At 46.3% G+C, this 16,293-nt stretch overlaps 2 protein-coding genes across 3 annotated transcripts; one reads left to right on the top strand and one right to left on the bottom strand.

Moving 5' to 3' along the window:
• Positions 1-516: 516 nt before the first annotated feature.
• On the bottom strand, positions 517-15,141 carry LOC127005921 (peritrophin-1-like). Of its 2 annotated transcripts, none has more exons than XM_050875319.1 (3): positions 15,103-15,141; positions 1,936-2,050; positions 517-853 (listed from the first exon to the last, which is right to left on the bottom strand). In XM_050875319.1, exons 1-3 carry the CDS (start codon positions 15,124-15,126, stop codon positions 690-692), a joined length of 303 nt encoding a protein of 100 aa, XP_050731276.1. In that variant the 5' UTR covers positions 15,127-15,141; the 3' UTR covers positions 517-689. The 2 variants fall into 2 exon arrangements, with proteins under 2 accessions (XP_050731276.1, XP_050731274.1); XM_050875317.1 differs by lacking the exon at positions 15,103-15,141 and adding an exon at positions 2,203-2,328.
• On the top strand, positions 4,403-6,039 carry LOC127005920 (uncharacterized). The gene has a single exon (XM_050875316.1). The coding sequence runs from the start codon at positions 4,839-4,841 to the stop codon at positions 5,757-5,759; it is 921 nt and encodes a 306-aa protein (XP_050731273.1). The 5' UTR covers positions 4,403-4,838; the 3' UTR covers positions 5,760-6,039.
• Positions 15,142-16,293: the final 1,152 nt, after the last annotated feature.

Here is a 16,293-nt window from a genome sequence, read left to right as displayed (position 1 = left end):
ATATATATATATATATATATATATATATATATATATATATATATATATATATATATATATATATATATATATATATATATATATATATATATATATATATATATATATATATATATATATATATATATATATATATATATATATATATATATATATATATATATATATATATATATATATATATATATATATATATATATATATATATATATATATATATATATATATATATACACACACACACACACACACACACATATGTATATACATATATATATATATATATATATATATTTATATATATATATATATATATATATATATATATATATTATATACACACACACACACACACACACACACACACACACACACACACACACACACACACACACACACACACACACACACATATATATATATATATATATATATATATATATATATATATATATATATATATATATATATATATTATAATCGGAAACAGGTGATTTACAACAGGAATGTACAAGAAAAGTTTACTTAGAGTTTATTAAGTACTGTAAAAATAACATTTTTAGCGTGCTAGAGAAGGAGGGGGTTAACTTTTACTTTCTTTATTGATGCGAGGCACACACAGCAGCACACCAAACATTGCTGTGTTCATCTCAGCGGACGCAGCTCGTTCACGACGCAACACTGCAGCGCTAAGGTAGGGGACGTGAGCCGCAGTTCGCATCGACTTCCATGATGCACCGCTTTGAGTATTCATCAAAGAGTGTTCCCGGCGGGCAATCGAAGAGCCAAGCATATCCGTTGGAACACTCGCAGTACTGAGAGCAATCATCCGGGTTGGGAAGGAACACGGGATCTGCAGGTGATGAAGTTACATGTCTGGTAATAAGCTGTCATTGACGGAGCCGCCACTTTTCCAAGCACGTTAGAAACTAATCTATTAGTGATATATATTTTTTTTTCTAACAACCCACCGTGGATTCGAACCCGGACCCCGGAGACACTGGGAAGACCCTCTAGCGTCAATCCAAAGCGTATCCCACGACTCAAGTCCTTCATAATTTTTACCCATGAGTGTCTCGGGATATTGCATGGCTTCCCTCCTTTCATTCATGTCGATGACTTTGTGCTTCGATCTTCTTGTTACTCTTCTCATTTCCTAAGGCAGCAAATCCTAACCCCTTCAAGCGACGCGAGCCCTCGGATTCTTGCCCCACCGGAGCCATAACACGAGAAGGGGTGGTCAATGCTGTGTCGCCACTGCCATGAGGGATCTGCCACTTTCTAGAGCACATGAGACGTTGATCAATTCGGGATAAATACCTTTTACCCCCAAACCCGCCTGGGAGTCGAACCTGGGCACATATTCCCGAGCCGGGCCCTAGAGACGAGGAGGGACATTCTGGCATCCAGCCCAAGGATATGCCAGGCTTAAGGCTTGGGAGCCCTTCGCGTCTCGGGCTGTTACAAAGTGTCAGGCAACATTATAATCACCATGCACAGACTCCTATATGATACAAGGCTCCACTTAACATGAAGAAGATCGTTTAAAGTCGTGGTAACGACAGCAGAAAGAAGCTAGATTCAGGAGCATCTTTATCTGCAGCAAGTGTCTGGTAACGTTATTACTATAAATATGCATTGGCTCTGTATGATACCAGATTTTACTCGCCGTAAGTAAGTGTTCAAAAGATTTTTTTTTCGTGGCCAAAAAAGCGTTGTAAGAGACTTAAAGGGATGATTATTTACCGAGTGCAAGCAAAATCTACATTAAGTGTCTTGTAAAATCATTGACATGCACTGCAGGATCTTTGCCATACTATATTGTGCTCACCTCAGATAACAGTGTTCAGAATACTGTACTATTGTGGCTGAAACAGTGGCGTGAGAGAGGAAGAGATTAATCATTGAGCTACTGCAGGCAGATTGTACACTCACTTCCTGGGTCATCTTTCTCAGGGCACTGGTCCGCGATGTCAACGCTACACTGCACTCCCGTCTGGGCGGCGGCAACGGCCCAGAGGCTCACGGCGACCAGCGCAAGGCACCACTTCTGCGGGGGTAAGAAACACGCGGGTGAGGAGCGATAGGATAAGGGGTGAGAAACACATACTATTATAACAGATCTGCAGATCATAGTCAGGTGTGTGGCATCCTGAGGGAGGTTGGTGCCCTATGATGTGGCCAGGACGTGCGGCGGCTCACCATGACTGTTGCAGCGTAGAAACTTATACGGAGGGCAAGGGCGTCAACAGCCTTATATACTGCTTTCGACACGTTCCAGTGACCCCTGCAATAAATGCCACGGACACCCATGCTAAATATTCTATCCTGATTTAGAAGAATACCTATTTAATTTGTTCAACATTGATCTTGATTGTAGCAGTAACTAAATGTTTTAGAGATTTGGTTAAGCTGCGAGCTACTGAACTCCTCTGTTAATAAAAGAATTGTGTGACAAACTGGTAACATCATTGCAGGCTGGGACCATCGTGGTGTGCTAACGTGTCGGCAGCAGATGCAAGCGTTCCCAAGCAAACTTAAAGAATAGCTGACCTCATCAACGCACAATTTTAAAGATTAAACACATTCAGAAAACATCTTCTTTACTATTAGTCTGCTTGCTGCCCCCAGAACACACACACACACACACACACACACACACACACACACACACACACACACACACACACACACACACACACACACACACACATTTTTATTACGACCGCATCCACCTCACAAATTCAAGTACCCGATTTGCACTTTTCTCTAATGGGTCACAACAACGCTTGGAGACATTGTTTTTTGCATGATGCGCCCGTGAGATCCGGGATGGGGGAGCGGGAACGTATCAGCTGCTGACCGATAGCGTGACAGGTGATGAAATTAATATGATAACTTGAACTGCCGTGGGATGAAGACAGCTGTGTGTGTGTGTGTGTGTGTGTGTGTGTGTGTATGAGGTCAACACACACACACACACACACACACACACACACACACACACACACACACACACACACACACACACACAACTAATCAAGTCGCTGGCCATTATGAAAAAACAAACATCTTGTGTCTATTCTTCTAAGAACGACCCTGGGAGATCTTTTTGCACATCAGGCTCTCGTGTCATCAGTGTGGTCTATCTTGTTTACGTCCATGCTTGAATGACGCACGCAACTTTTTATAATTTCTAAGATGTTTACCGTCTTATTTTCATACGGAAACCCGATTCACAGCCACTTTTTGCTTACTATTTTTTTTTTTTTACAGCAGTGGAAACAGCTCAAGGGCAAAAAAAAGGACACAATAATGAAAAAGCCCGCAATTCGCTGCTCCTATAAAAAGCTCAGAGGATTGGCCGAAAGATGAGAGGTAGGTGTCCTGATACCCTCATTCACTACCATGTATTTTTTGGTACGCTCTATACATTGGTGACTTCTCGTAAGCATGGTTTTCCGAGTCTCTGTACACTTTTTCCCAGGCTATCTAGGTTACATAAGAGGAATATTACTTCATGGTTTTTATCTTACTCTCATACAGTGCTCTAGCCCACCCTTGTATGCTGTCCAAATCCCTTATGCAAGAATTCACCAGCATCATCATTCTTTCATCCCTTCTGCGAGTAAACAGTCTTTCTTCATCCGCATTTTCTCCTGCCTACGACATAAGCGCCATCAGGAGGAGAGTATCAAGACACCTCTCCAACGATTTTGAATTTGGATATTTTTATACTTTTTGCTTTTGGGGAGCAGCGACGTAAGGGTCACACACACACACACACACACACACACACACACACACACACACACCACAGATAGAGACAGCGAATGTAACCAGTTCATTGTTCAATACTTCTGCACACTTGCTCGTTTCGCTGCGGCTAATCCACTCCCCTTCATCAGCGCTTCACTATCTATTTAAGCTGCCACCAAGACCGCTCTTTGGTCAAGGAAACGTTCGGGTAAAAGGTGAAGTATCCTGGCGCATGGGCCATCGTATCTCACTTGCTATGAGCGCCCACACAGACTTCCTCCTCTCGTCTGACATGCATATCAGCACCTTCACCTTCACCTGCAGCATCCCAGTCACGTAACAAGCACCAAGCAACTGTCATTGAGGTCCAGGGTCTTGTTCGCGGCTCGCAAGAGTGAGTGCCGTAACCCTGAGCTCCCCCTGTATGAACACTGTTCCGAGTACCGCTAAAGTTGACACTGATCATCCCTTCATCTTCCACAGAAAGCAAAGAAGCAACTAAGATGAAATCTCCACACGGAAATAAAAATGAACACATTGTTCATAACTTACTTTTTGCGAGGTAACTATTTTCAGATTATTATAAAGAAATCTACAACGTTCAACCATGTAGTGCATAAAAGTTAATCTTAAATATGTATTTTAAATTGTGATGACAACTTCGCGATCAACAAGAAAGCTTCGGGAACGTTAATGACGCAAGGCTTCCCTCGACCCAACAAGGCCTCGGAGGTTCAGGCTCGGGACACCGCGGCGAGCCGAGCGGTGCCGCGGCGCTGACTCGTGGTGCATGGCGATGATCAGGCGACTAATAACTGGGGGAGGTTACGGAGGCCATTTCTTTTTTCTGAAAATCATGTATTTGAAAAAGAATCTTGTACTCAAGAAAATTGTATACGAAACATACATAATGTGCGTGTTCCACGAACTGTCGCTTCTGAAGCTTCAGTGGAACCCCAATGAACCAGCTTTACGGAACATCCGGGAGCCTCGGGTCACAGCTCACAGCACACACTTGGGCCTCGTCCTTGCCTGCCGCAAGACCCACGCCCTGACCCCCGCAGCCTCCCTGTGGGAAAATGGCGGAGCCTGAAGATGAGGACATAAAGCAGCTAGTTACTTCCGTGCTGACCTGCGCCATGTCTGAGGGCGTTGCCCCTGAGGAAGAGCCTCACCCAGGGCAAGGGGCCGCCTCTCTGCCTCCCCCGCGGCAGCCTCGCCCTCAGCCGGAGGTGCCGCAGCGGGGCCGCAGCTGGGAAGGGCTTGCACCGGACGACCAGTATTGGCAGCAAATCAGGGAGGCTCGCCGGATGACGGCGAGGCCCAAGATCAAGACTCCCAAACCAGCCCCCCGGAGACACCACTCGTGGGCCAGGCGCAGGTCTCCTCCGATGCGGGTGTCGAGGGGCACCCAGACCAGGGCGGTGGCCATCAGGAACTTCCCCGAGGAAATGACCACCTTTCCTGTGCCCTGGGGGAGGCGTCTACGCAGCGTGTCGGTGGGGACGCAGACGGGGGCCACGACCCGGGCGGTGGTGGGCGGGCAGGAAATAATTCCCTCCTGGGACCCGCTGCCGGAGGAAGTTTTCGCCATGGACGAGGTCACTGAGTGGTCCACCAAGAGTTCCTTGGGCAACTCGGGAAGAAATCTGAGTTCAAGCAGGTATGCCGATACTACTTTTCTCAATATAGACTATGATGAGTGTTCTCTCGCTGCCCTGTCTGACCTCGCAAGCTGCCTCCCGACGCTGCAGCAGCAGCCTGACCCTGCCCAAGACATGGCACTGCGACATGGCAGCGACGTGGAGGTGGTGAATTACTCCCACATCCTGCAAGTCCGCACGGTGGCGACCAACACTGTCCATGTGGGCTGGCGGCAGCCTCAAGGGCAGCACCGTACCCGCGTCCTGAGCCGTTCTCTCGCGCTGGGCTGGAGCAGCAACCCGGACACCGCCAACGTGGCCACGCAGACACACCAAGAGTTGTTGTTGTTGTTCTGATGAATGGATGTACACAGTTTTTAAACTTGAGCGACGCTTTTGTTACTTCTGCATCAGTGACTCGAAAGCTTTCAGCTGTTTACTGTAGCAATGATGGTTTCTTAATGACTGTTTTGGAGTGTGCATTACCAAAAATGGTTTCTTAATGATCGTTACTGACTGTGCCTAATGATGTTCTTACTCATTATTTTGCCTAAGTCTTAATGAATGAATTACTGTATCGACTGATGCTCTTAACGAAAGTTTATTGTGCCTATTATAGACAATAAATGTTTTAACTGAAGAACGTTGTTTACTGTGCCTAGTGATGCAGAACGTACGGGTTAGCGATGCTGCTTCATGGACCTCCAAGGGTAAGGCGGCGAGCCTCAGCACATCTCTTAGTAGTTGAAGAGTGACTCATGGTGTACTGAACATAAGGAATTACAGTTAAAAACGACTACTCGTAGATTCTCTCTCTCTCTCTCTCTCTCTCTCTCTCTCTCTCTCTCTCTCTCTCTCTCTCTCTCTCTCTCTCCCGGGGTCGAAGCATCACGCCGATCCATGGCCGAGATTAGCATGGCCGAGGCGTCTCTTTACCTTTACGAGGCCATAACCAGACGCTTACGGGGCAGCACTTCGTTAAGCTTACGACTCTATACACTAAAAAAGCAACAACCCCGACCCGGTGCTCCTCCTCCTCCCGTAACACTCGGCTACTCTTTTTACGAGCGGTCCGAAAGGCGTTTTATCTAAATGAATTGCCGTTCGCGCGGGGCTCCGGAATAACATTAACTAATCTATACCGTCGCTGCTCCGTGTTGCTTCGCTCCCTATACTTCCCTCCCTCCCTGTCACCGTCTGTTCCCTCATGTATATTCCCAATCTCTCTACGAGCATGTGGTCCCTGAGTAAAGACGCTCGGCTGTAGATCCGGAATGACATAAGCTAATCTATATACTCCTTCCTTCGCTCCCTCCTGTTCTCTGTCTCCCTCCCTGCCTCCCGCCGTCCGTTCCCGCAAGCTTATTTTTAATCTCTCTATGGATACGTGGTCTCTGAGTGAAGAGGCTCGGCTGTAGCTTCGAAACTAACCACGGGGTGTTCTGGGAAATACTATCCCAGAATCCAAATTACCCGAAATGACTCCAATTACACCTCACTTAGCCTAACGTAACGTAACTTGACCTGACCAGACCTGTTCAAGGGTGGGCGTCACACATGTAGCTTCGAAAATAGCCACGGAGTGTTCTGGAAAATACTCTATTTGTGATTCAGACTCCAAATTATCCTTTACGACTCCAAACCTAACCTAACGTAACCTGACCTAACTTGTTCAAGAGTAGGGAGCCACATACCCGCAGCTATATACAGAGAAGAGAAATACGTGCTCCCTCGCTACCTGGTGAGCCTTCCCTCCCTACATACCCGTACAGAGAAGGGAAATGCGTGCTCCCTCCCTACCTCCCGCCGTCTGTAAGCCATCTAAACCTAACCTAACCTAACCTAACCTGACCTATTCAAGACTGAGCGCCACATACCCGTACAGAGAAGGGAAATGCGTGCTCCCTCGCTACTTCATGCCCCTTCCCTCCCTACCTCCCGCCGTCTGTAAGCCATCTAAACCTAACCTAACCTAACCTAATCTAATCTGACCTATTCAAGACTGAGCGCCACATACCCGTACAGAGAAGGGAAATACATGCTCCCTCGCTCCCTCCCTCCCTCCCTGCCGCCGTCTGTTCCCGCATCGCTTATGGCTCGGCCGCTCTCCGCCTCGCCGCTAGTTATTACGTCAATTGATCTTGGCGGCTCGGCGGGGTCTGGAAGGCGTCCAAGAGGCGCATTCGTCTCGGGGCGGATCTTGGGTGTTCCGGGCATTTGGGGAAACCACTTAGAGCGAGTGCCGAGGAGGAGGAGGAGGAGGAAGAGGAAACTAAAAAGAAAAAAAGGTAGGAGGAAGAGAAGATAAGGAAGAGGAATAGGAATAAATGAAAAGAAAAAGAGGAGGAGGAGGAGGAGGAGGAGGAGGAGGAGGCTGAAAAGAAAAAAAAATAGGTAGGACGAAGAGAAAGAGGAATTAAGGAAGAGTAGGAAGAAGGAAGAAAATGAAAAAAAAGAAGAGGAAGAAAAGGAGGAGGAGGAGGAGGAATAAGAGGAGGGTGAAAAGAAAAAAAATAGGTAGAAGGAAGAGGAACTAAGGAGAGGAAGAGGAGGGAAATAAAAAAAAAATGATAAGGAAGAGCAGGAGGAGGAGGAGGAGGAGGAGGAGGAGGTGTGTTCTTGGGATGTCAGTAAGTACATACAGTGAACCCGAACACACACACACACACACACACACACACACACACACACACACACACTTAACATTATTTCATTCTCATCCACAACATCCCATTTCGTGTTTTGGTAGTGGTGTTCTTATAGTGGTGGTGGTGGTGGTGGTGGTAGTGGTGTTGCAGCGGTGATGGTGGTGGTAGTGGTGGAATAGTTGTGGTAGTGGAGCTGTAAAAAAAGTATAATGTAGTCGTCTGAGCCCTTCGTACCCATCCACAAAACCCAGACCAAGGCCAAGACTACCAAGGGGATATCACGGCTGCCTCGACTCATTACCGCCACGCACTCCAAAGCCTCATTCAGGGCATTCCCGCGTGCTTCCTCCTCCGCCCGCCCTCCCGCCCTCCAACCCGTCACGCAGCCAGCCAGCGAGCCAGACGTCCAAGAGTTTTTATCCTCGCCCGAAATGTGCCGGAGAGAGTTTCCCCGTGCAAGTCTCTTTCCAGCGTGAGTTTCTCCTTTTATTTCACGGAGGCTGAAAGTTTGGACACTTGATAATTGACTGTCTCGTTTGGAGCCATCGAGAAGCGCGGACTATAATGCTGTTTTGTGACTTGATCTTCACTTGTCTGGTTCGCTCTGGCTCTCTCTGGCGCTGGCTTTGGGGTTCTTGCTCCTGAAGTGGCGTTAGGGTAAAGTCTGGTGATCGAAAAAGGGAGGAAGAGATGAAAGATTGCACATACGAAGTAAATGCCATTGTTTTAAAGTTTGGTAAAGTTTAGATGATCTGCAATTCTGGTGATCGAAAAAGGGAGGAAGAGATGAAAGATTGCACATAGGAAGTAAATGCCATTGTTTTAAAGTTTGGTAAAGTTTAGATGATCTGCAAGTCTGGTGATCGAAAAAGGGAAGAAAAGATGAAAGAGTGCATATATGAAGTATAGCTGGCGCTGGGTTTCTTTCTCCGGGAGTGACATTAGAATAAAGTTTAAGTGGTCACCAAGTTTAGTGATCGATGGAGACGTAGAAGCCGTGTGAAAAGGAAGAAAAGGTGAAAGCGTACACATAGGACCCTTCCGTCTCTGTCTTTCTTTCTTTGTAAGGGGCGTGAGGGTTAAATGATAGGCGAAGGGTAAAGGGTAAAGTGTAAAGTCTGAGCGATAGGAGAGCCCACTGGTGACCGAGACGGAGAAGGTAGTAAAGGCTTAACGCATGACGTGGACTCTCTCTCTCTCTCTCTCTCTCTCTCTCTCTCTCTCTCTCTCTCTCTCTCTCTCTCTCTCTCTCTCTCTCTCTCTCTCTAACCCTATATACATATCCGTAATTGATAATGAAAAATAACACCAATATCACGAGGTATATATGATTCTCTCTCTCTCTCTCTCTCTCTCTCTCTCTCTCTCTCTCTCTCTCTCTCTCTCTCTCTCCCGCTCACCCCCTAATTGATAGTCCAGTTAATGCGAAGCAAGGAGCCTCAAAGCAAGCGACTATGGGAACTCTCCTCGTAATGAACGGCTTGCTCGTCCTCCTCGTGATCCCGGCAGCTTCCAGGGGCTCTTCCTTCCCTAGTCCGGCGCCGTTGTCGTTCCTTAGCGATGGAGGCGGCCGGCGAGGGGGAAAATCACGGAAATAACGTAGGCTTTATCGACTAATTGAACAGCAGATCCCTTCCCTCCCCGGAACTTAATGGCGCCCAAAAACAAAAGAGTAACGCCTCCTCCCTCGGGATTTGTGGTCTCATTTCCACTATCTCGTAACGTTACGCTGAGGATCCAAGGCCATTAGTTTGTCTGTGTGTGTGTGTGTGTGTGTGTGTGTGTGTGTGTGTGTGTGTGTGTGTGTGTGTGTGTGTGTGTAACAGCATTGATAACAAAGAGGTCTTACTTAATAACTTTTACTTACTTGTGTCCATGACCGGCTCAATTCCTTCACCTCTCTCTCTCTCTCTCTCTCTCTCTCTCTCTCTCTCTCTCTCTCTCTCTCTCTCATCCACCCACCCACACACACACACACACATGACCCCTCCCCTAAACACATATGCCCTCTCCCCCTTCCACACACACATATGCCCCTCCTTCCCCCCTCCATACACACACATGACTTCCCTTCCCCCTCACACATACCCCCTCCCCCCCTCCCCCTTCCTCCCTCGTGTGGTTGTGTTACTCCAGAATTATTTTTTTGCAGGCATTGTTCCCCTCGGCCGGCGGATGATTTCCCCGGAGAGGCGCGCCGGCTAGTTATTCTTCGGTCCTCCACAAGTTATGCTTAATAAACTCTTAGCGCCTCACTCTCTCTCTCTCTCTCTCTCTCTCTCTCTCTCTCTCTCTCCTCTGTATACCCTTCCCTTCATGCTTCCTCCCATCTCCTTTTTCTATCCTTTCTCTGTTTTCGTTCTCCTCTTCCTCCTTCTCCTTCTTCTTTTCCCTTCTTTCCTCTCTGTTTTCCTCCAGACATTATCTTTCTTCTTCTCCCTTTTCTGTCCTTATCTTTTGCTCCTCCTCCTCTTCTTCTTGTATCTTTCGTTCCTTCTACTCCTGGTTCTATTTCTTTCTCTCCTGCTCCTCTTCTCATGTTCCTCTTCCTTCTACTTTTCTCCCGTTCAGGTTTTATCTCATCCCTTCTCTTTTTTCTTCTTCCTTTTTATTTATTTCTCTGTCTTCGCTCTCCTCTTCCTCCTTTTTTTTCTTCCTTTCCTCTGTTCCTCCCCCTTCCTTTATTTCCTCTCGTTCTTCTTGTTTCTTTTCTCTTTCCTCCTCTTCTTTGGTCCTCTTCCCTCTCCTACTCTTCTCCCCTTTATCCTTCCTCCCATTCCTTCTCTTTCTTCTCCTCCCTTTACTCTCCTTTCTCCTTATTCTTTCTCCTCCTCTTTTCCTTCTGTTCCCCTGTTTTCCTTCTGACCTGCTCTCTCTCTCTCTCTCTCTCTCTCTCTCTCTCTCTCTCTCTCTCTCAACCTCTCATTTACCTCCTGAAGACCTATTAATGTCATCTCGCACGGTAATAATTCTCTCAACTCAACGTATTTTTATCCCTTTCTTTCCCTAGCGATCACCTTATTACACCATTACTCTGCCAGAATTCATATCACTCCTTGCATATTTAAACGGGAGGGAGAGAGAATGACCCACACATTATCACGTAGCTATAAAAAGAAGACCTGATGAATGTGCGTCCGGGTTCATAATGGTAACCGCGGGGAAACAGTTACAAAAGCGACTGTCAGTTCCTTCCTACAGAGTGACTGGACGCGTTATTGTTTGCCAAAGCTCATATATCACTCCTCGCGTATATGAACGGGAGAGAGAAAGAGATAGTAAAAGACTATCCCCATATTATCACGTATAAAACAAACCTCTCAGGCGCCATTCACCAAGGGGAGGGAGGCCTAGTGTGTGTGTGTGTGTGTGTGTGTGTGTGTGTGTGTGTGTGTGTATGAGTGAGTGACGGGCAGCGAGGAATGAAGATGTACAATGACTTCCATAATTACATAGGGTAAAGAGGGATAAAGGGGTGATGCAGGAGTAAGTACGAGGGATGGAAAACGAGAGAACGAAAGTCAACACCGCATCTAAGTCTATATACACCAAATCAAGTCATACGCAGGTTTGTGGGAGGAGACACGGCCGAGGCGTGGTTTATGCGTGACACTGCTTAGAGCCAAACTAGAGAATGTAGAAACAGGGATTTAGAGAAAACGAGGAAAGGGGTACTAATTTAAATCAGTCACTTCAACATGCCGTCCCTCACACCCCACACCGCCGTTTGTAGTCATTGAAATTACAGTCACGCAATAGCACAATAAATAAGACATATTTTTTCGTCAGTGGCTTGCCTGAACGCACTGTGAAAGAAGGCGAGAATGCACATCCAGAGAGCACATACGGCCCCAACTTTAGTCACCCCTGAACTGGCGGGTAATTTTTTTTTTTTTTTAGCTCCAAGTGACGTCATCCCGCTGTCGGCCCCAAAACCGCCTCCTGCGCGTACCGGTCGCAGTTTTGAAGCAAAGTGACGACTTGGTAAATATATATATATATATATATATATATATATATATATATATATATATATATATATATATATATATATATATATATATATATACTTAGAGGGAACACATTCAGCTGCCCGTGTGCAGGCCCACTGCAGGGCAGCCAAAGTGGGTGCGCGCTGGCTGCCACCCCAGCACTCTGATTTCTGCTCTACCTCCCACGGCTCTGCCACGACCTGCCATCCTGCCCTAAGTGTGTTAAACTATCCCCAAAACACTACTAGATCTCCCTTTGTCACAATATACGCTTGGAAAATGCAATGTAAATGATGATATGGGTAAGAATCGCTGTGTAACTTCGTCTCCCACTGGCGGAGTGAAGTGAACGAAACCTTAGAAGTCTTCGCGTGCATCCCAAATACTTCTTCCTACACCATGTCTATGAGGACACGTAACTAACCACCTAGGTGTTCATAGAAGCTCAAGTAGGAATCAAAACACACGGAGAATCACAGGAATAGGTAAATAATAGAATAAGAAGAGATATCAAGAAGTCGCAGTAGATTAGAGGTCTCAGAGCAGACAAATTCCTTTGATACCCACTGAACACAGAGATACGCCGCTGCTGTTTAACACCGCCAGGTTTGCGTTGCTGTTGAGGGGCCAGGCCTCTCTCGACCCTCCGAAGAAGAAGAGGAAGACACGGCCAGAAACCGACCACAGGAGGAAGAGGAGGAAGATTACTGTGTGATTTCTGGGAGGCAGTAAAGAAAGCGTTGCCAGTCCCCGGGTCGCTGTTTTCCGCGGTGCTTTGGGCTACCGCTGGAGAGGCTCTGACGGACGTGGATGGAGGTCGTGGGCTGTGAATCTTCATAAGAGAGATAAAACCGTTTACTCCTGCAGATGTTGCGCCGTGGTACACAAACTTTAACGAGGAATTTATGCTGGGCTATCGGTTGGGCGTGAGAGGTCGCGGGTAGTTACAACACTGTCTCTGGCAGCGGTGACTGCGTTAAAAGCGAGAAAATGCGAGAGACGTTAGATTGCGATGTTGTATGGGTTATTTCTTCGTGTTTTCTACGTCTTGTGTGTCTTAGGCCTTCCTCGCACACTGTATTAATGGTTACTGATATCAAATAGAGCCAGGGCGTGTAAATGGGCTGTCAATGAGGCGGATGAGCGGGAGTTAATAGCTACTGTCGAGATGATAGAGTTTGATGCTGTGTGTGTGTGTGTGTGTGTGTGTGTGTGTGTGTGTGTGTGTGTGTGTGTGATCAGAACGACACATAGACAGCTTCAGTGGGTAGCGGTAGGGTTATCTAGAAGAGTGACCCGGCGCACGCTCCTCAAGGTCACCACGGGCTGTCAGCAGAATACCAGAGCCACCCGTCAAAACCCCTTCATTCTTCCTTGTGCCGCGAGGGAAAGTTTGCAGCCGCGGCGTGAGGAACGGACACACACTTGAGGTTCATATTGTAATAATGAAATGTATCGGGCGGGCTCCCATGACGATTATTTTCCAAGGCCACAAAGATGATTAACCGGGTTCTCTTGGATGATTTTCCGGTTCAAGGTGCAGAAGTCGGGTACAACTATCATCAGATTCACTCTGTATCTCTCTTTTAAACGTATCAGTATCCCATTACAAGTATTTTCCAAGGCCACAGAGATGATTAACCGGGTTCTCTTGGATGATTTTCCGGTTCAAGGTGCAGAAGTCTGGTTAACTATCAGCAGAATCACTCCGTATCTGTCTTTTAAACGTATCAGGATCCCTTTACCAGTATTTTCCAAGGCCACAAAGATGATTAACCGGGTTCTCTTGGATGATTTTCCGGTTCAAGGTGCAGAAGTCGGGTACAACTATCATCAGATTCACTCTGCATCTCTCTTTTAAACGTATCAGGATCCCATTACAAGTATTTTCCAAGGCCACAGAGATGGTTAACCGGGTTTTCATTGTTGATTTTCCGGTTCAAGGTGCAGAAGGCGGGTACAGCAATCACTAGCATCACAAAACAGTCCATGAAACTCCCAGCAACTTCTACAACGAGAGGCTTTTCAAACAGGCGAACTGAGGCCCCGAGATATTTAAGAAAACGGGTCTGAGGCACTATAGCAAGAGGCACGGGTGTAAAAAGACGTGTAAATGAAGGCATACGTCTGAGCACCGTCATAGTGTCTGGTGTCGTAAAAAAGAGAAATCATTTGAAGGCTCGGCGGAACTATAGTAAGTGAAACTGGTGTAGAAAAAACGTCTTAATAAAGGTATTCGTTAGAGAATCGTCATCCTTCCTGCTAAAACATTTATATTGTTCTGGGACCTTAAAAGAGAGAGAGAGAGAGAGAGAGAGAGAGAGAGAGAGAGAGTGTTAGTTAGTTTGCAGCCACGGCAGAACACACACACACACACACACACACACACACACACACACACACACACACACACACACACACACACACACACACAAGCACTATAGCAAGAGGTACTGGTGTAAAAAACGTCTAAATTAAGGCATAAACGAGCGTGTGGTTTACGGCGCGTCGTGTACTGCAGCAGCTGATTAAATTCTTCCCTTCACGGTTACGACCTGGGATAATATGGAATTTACGGGAGCCATCTCGCGCGAGGCTAATACTATAAAACTATGTGTTGTATCATTTTTAATTTCATCGTATTCCCTCATTGTCATTTTATTTACTTTTTTTTGCCTTTCCACACATTTTTTTTTTTTTTTTTATCACCACCAGCTCTCTTTCTTGCTTATCTTCCTCCTTCTCACCTATCTTGCTCCTTCTCGCCTATCTTCCTTCTTCTAACTTATCTTTCTCCTTCTTGGGTATCTTCCTTCTTCTCGCCTATCTTCCTCCTTCTCGCCTATCTTCCTCCTTCTCGCCTATCTTCCTCCTTCTCGCCTATCTTCCTTCTTCTCGCCTATCTTCCTCCTACTTGCCTTTTTCTTTCTTTTCAACCATTCTTCTTCTTACGTCCTGTTTTCATCCATCAACTTCCTGTTGGTCTCGGAGGTAAGCTGCAGTTTCTAATAGCTTCCGGAAAATTAAAGAGATGAATATAATGATGATCCGATTCCTTACCTTAAGATCGAAGTCCCCCAGCATGAGCAGCGATTGGAGGGCTTTCTTTATTTTCTTGTCTTTTGTTAATTTTCTTGCGCTGTTTTCTTTGCTGTGAAAAAAAAAATATATATCAGTGGCAGCGTCCACCCACTGACTTCGCCTCTTCCTCTGACAACTAAAGTAAAATATTGAAAGTGAAGGATGAAAGGTTGGACTTTTCAATGTGCAAGATTCACTGGATCGCTGGTTTTATTTTCAAAACTATATATTGTTACTACTACTACTACTACTACTACTACTACTACTACTACTACTACTACTACTACCACTACTACTACTACTACTACTACTACTACTACTACTACTACTACTACTACATTTTTTCTACTACAACTACTACTACTACTACTACACACACACACACACACACACACACACACACACACACACACACACACACACACACACACACACACACACAAACACAAACACAGGAAATTACATCAGAAAAAGTTTAAAATAAGTCTCAGGAAATGCCACATCACATCTCTAAAGAAAGAAAAAATAACCCCAACAACAAAACATTTAAAAACCTGAATAAAACCACAACGGAATAAAAGACAAACATAAAACAATGAAGGATGGAAGCACAAATATATTTCTAACACATGCGCCTTGGGTTCGTCTGCTGCTTCCCGCCAGAGACCCGACCCGCGCCTTGCCTGCCACAGAGAGTCGGGTTGTCACACGGCGCCGCTGGTGGCTGTGCATTTTTCAGGGCGGAGAGGAGAGGGGTGGAGCAGGCACGGAGGGGAGACACTGGCACGCGACGGATGAGTGAAAATAACGAGGCGAGAAACAAAGAGACTGGGAAAAAAGATCGTAAAGGAAGAAGACAGCAGAGGGAGGCGGAGGGAAGGTGGTGGCCGAGTGGTCGGCGTGCGGGCGTGGTGAACTCGTGGGCCAAGGTTCGAGTCCCACCAAAACAAGCTGCAAATTATGCTGTCCAGATCTTCAGCCAACCCTAACTTCAGCGACTTCGTTCGAGAGGAGCACCGGGGGGCAGCGTGGGCCAAGGAACAGTCATGCATCACGGCAACCACTATAAATAAAATTCACCTGCGCCACTAACGGGCTGGGGTTGTCTAAGAGGCCCCTTCAAGAGACCCTACCGGCGCTAAGGGCAGCACATAAAAAAAGGTGAAATGG

This window comes from Eriocheir sinensis, chromosome 31 (genome assembly GCF_024679095.1).
Source record: "Eriocheir sinensis breed Jianghai 21 chromosome 31, ASM2467909v1, whole genome shotgun sequence".
Classification (NCBI taxonomy): Eukaryota; Metazoa; Arthropoda; class Malacostraca; order Decapoda; family Varunidae; genus Eriocheir; species Eriocheir sinensis.
This window is presented reverse-complemented; position numbering and strand designations above follow the sequence as displayed.